Here is a 1,657-nt window from a genome sequence, read left to right as displayed (position 1 = left end):
TATTATATCATTCATTATCACATCTAAAGTATTCTACACACACACACACAAATGATTTTATTTTATTTTAAAGCAAAAACAGTGCAAGGTATTAAAAATACAGGTCAATGGTTTGTATTATTACCCGGCATTTCAATATTTTGGGGTTAGGAACCCTTCTTCAGGAAATCTCTGGAGAAAAGTTGAAGTCAGCTCACAACACCTTTTCTTTGAAGATTTCTTGAAACATGGAAATGTAAAACTACTAATCATTGACCTATATTATTAATAATTGCATGGTTTTGGCTAAAAAAAAAAATTAATATCATTTATATATATCAGACATTGCTTCATGAAAACTATATGCATATATATTCTCATTGAAAATGGAGATGAGTAATAGCATTCCCATGTGGTTTAGTTGAACAATTGTGGGGATTTCTTCCAGATGGTACTATTGGGTGCATTGTTAGCCACAAATAAAGTATAGTTACCCACCAATTCAGTGTCGAACACACTTTCTCACTGTTCAATACAAGCGTCTAAGTGTCTATCTATCTATATGCATGCATATACATATATTAAAAATACAATCTGCAAGCAGAACAGTAAAAATGTGCAAGACTTTTCTCAAGCTCAAACTGTAGATTTGTTTTTGCTATTTATATTTCAATGATTGAGCTTTGCATTTTTGTTAGAAACCAACTTTTTCCTAAGAAAAAGACTTTAAATAATGGAAAATGGAAGAGAATATAAATACATATTTATGCGTGTATGTATTATTGTAAAAATACATCAGACATCCAGTTAGCTATGAAAATAATATATACTGTAAGCATATATATTATATATCAATATTGCACCATATAAGTCAATATGATATCATGAAATAATGGAAATGAAAAGAGTACTTACATTTTCGTCTGTCAAAGTCAGAAGCAAAGAAAAATTCAGCTGGAGGATCCGATGTTGGGTTAATATCCGTCCAATTAATGGTCATTTCATAACACAGCAAATTGTTGTTCATGAAAGCAACTTTTCCATTTAGGATTTCTGGAATAAAGTAAAAAAAAGAAAAAGAATAAAGGTTAAATGATTAATATAAAATAATAATAGGTGCAAGTGTAGCTGTGTGGTTGAGAAGTTTGTTTCTCAACCATGTGGTCTCAGGTTCAGTCTCACTATGTGGAACCTTGGGCAAATGCGTTGTCTACTATAGCCCGGGGCCAATCAAAACCTTGTAAGTAGATTTGGTAGATGGAAACTGAAAGAAGCCTATTGTATATATATGTCAGTGAGTGTTTGTGTTGGCAACATTTCAAGCATCTGGCCATAGATAATCTGCTTTAATAAATTCCATCTAACCCATGCAAACATGCAAAAGTGAATATTAAAAAAATGAATAATAGTTCTTTCTACAAGAAGCACAAAGCCTGAAAGCTTAGAGTGGAGACAGGTTAGTTGATTACAATGAGCCCAGAGCTCACTTGTACTTATTCTATCAACCCCAAGATGATGCAAGGCAATGTTGACCTTGGCAGGATTTGAACCCAGAATGTAAAGGGAGGCAACATGCTGCAGAGAATTTTGTCCAGCTCACCCCCTTACGATGAAATAATAATAATAATAATACAGAAATAAATTTATTTCTCAAACGCATGATAATGCTATAAATAGC

At 32.3% G+C, this 1,657-nt stretch overlaps 1 protein-coding gene across 1 annotated transcript in view; it reads right to left on the bottom strand.

Annotated features, from left to right (window-relative positions):
* The window catches only part of LOC106882365 (epidermal growth factor receptor), a 205,829-nt gene that overhangs the window by 58,686 nt on the left and 145,486 nt on the right, over window positions 1–1,657 (bottom strand). Inside the window, exon 3 of the mRNA XM_052971277.1 lies at window positions 895–1,032. Coding sequence (XP_052827237.1) covers window positions 895–1,032 — 138 coding nt within the window. The remainder of the gene's footprint in view (window positions 1–894; window positions 1,033–1,657) is intronic.

The sequence above is a fragment of the Octopus bimaculoides genome, chromosome 10, assembly GCF_001194135.2.
Source record: "Octopus bimaculoides isolate UCB-OBI-ISO-001 chromosome 10, ASM119413v2, whole genome shotgun sequence".
Classification (NCBI taxonomy): domain Eukaryota; kingdom Metazoa; phylum Mollusca; class Cephalopoda; order Octopoda; family Octopodidae; genus Octopus; species Octopus bimaculoides.
This window is presented reverse-complemented; position numbering and strand designations above follow the sequence as displayed.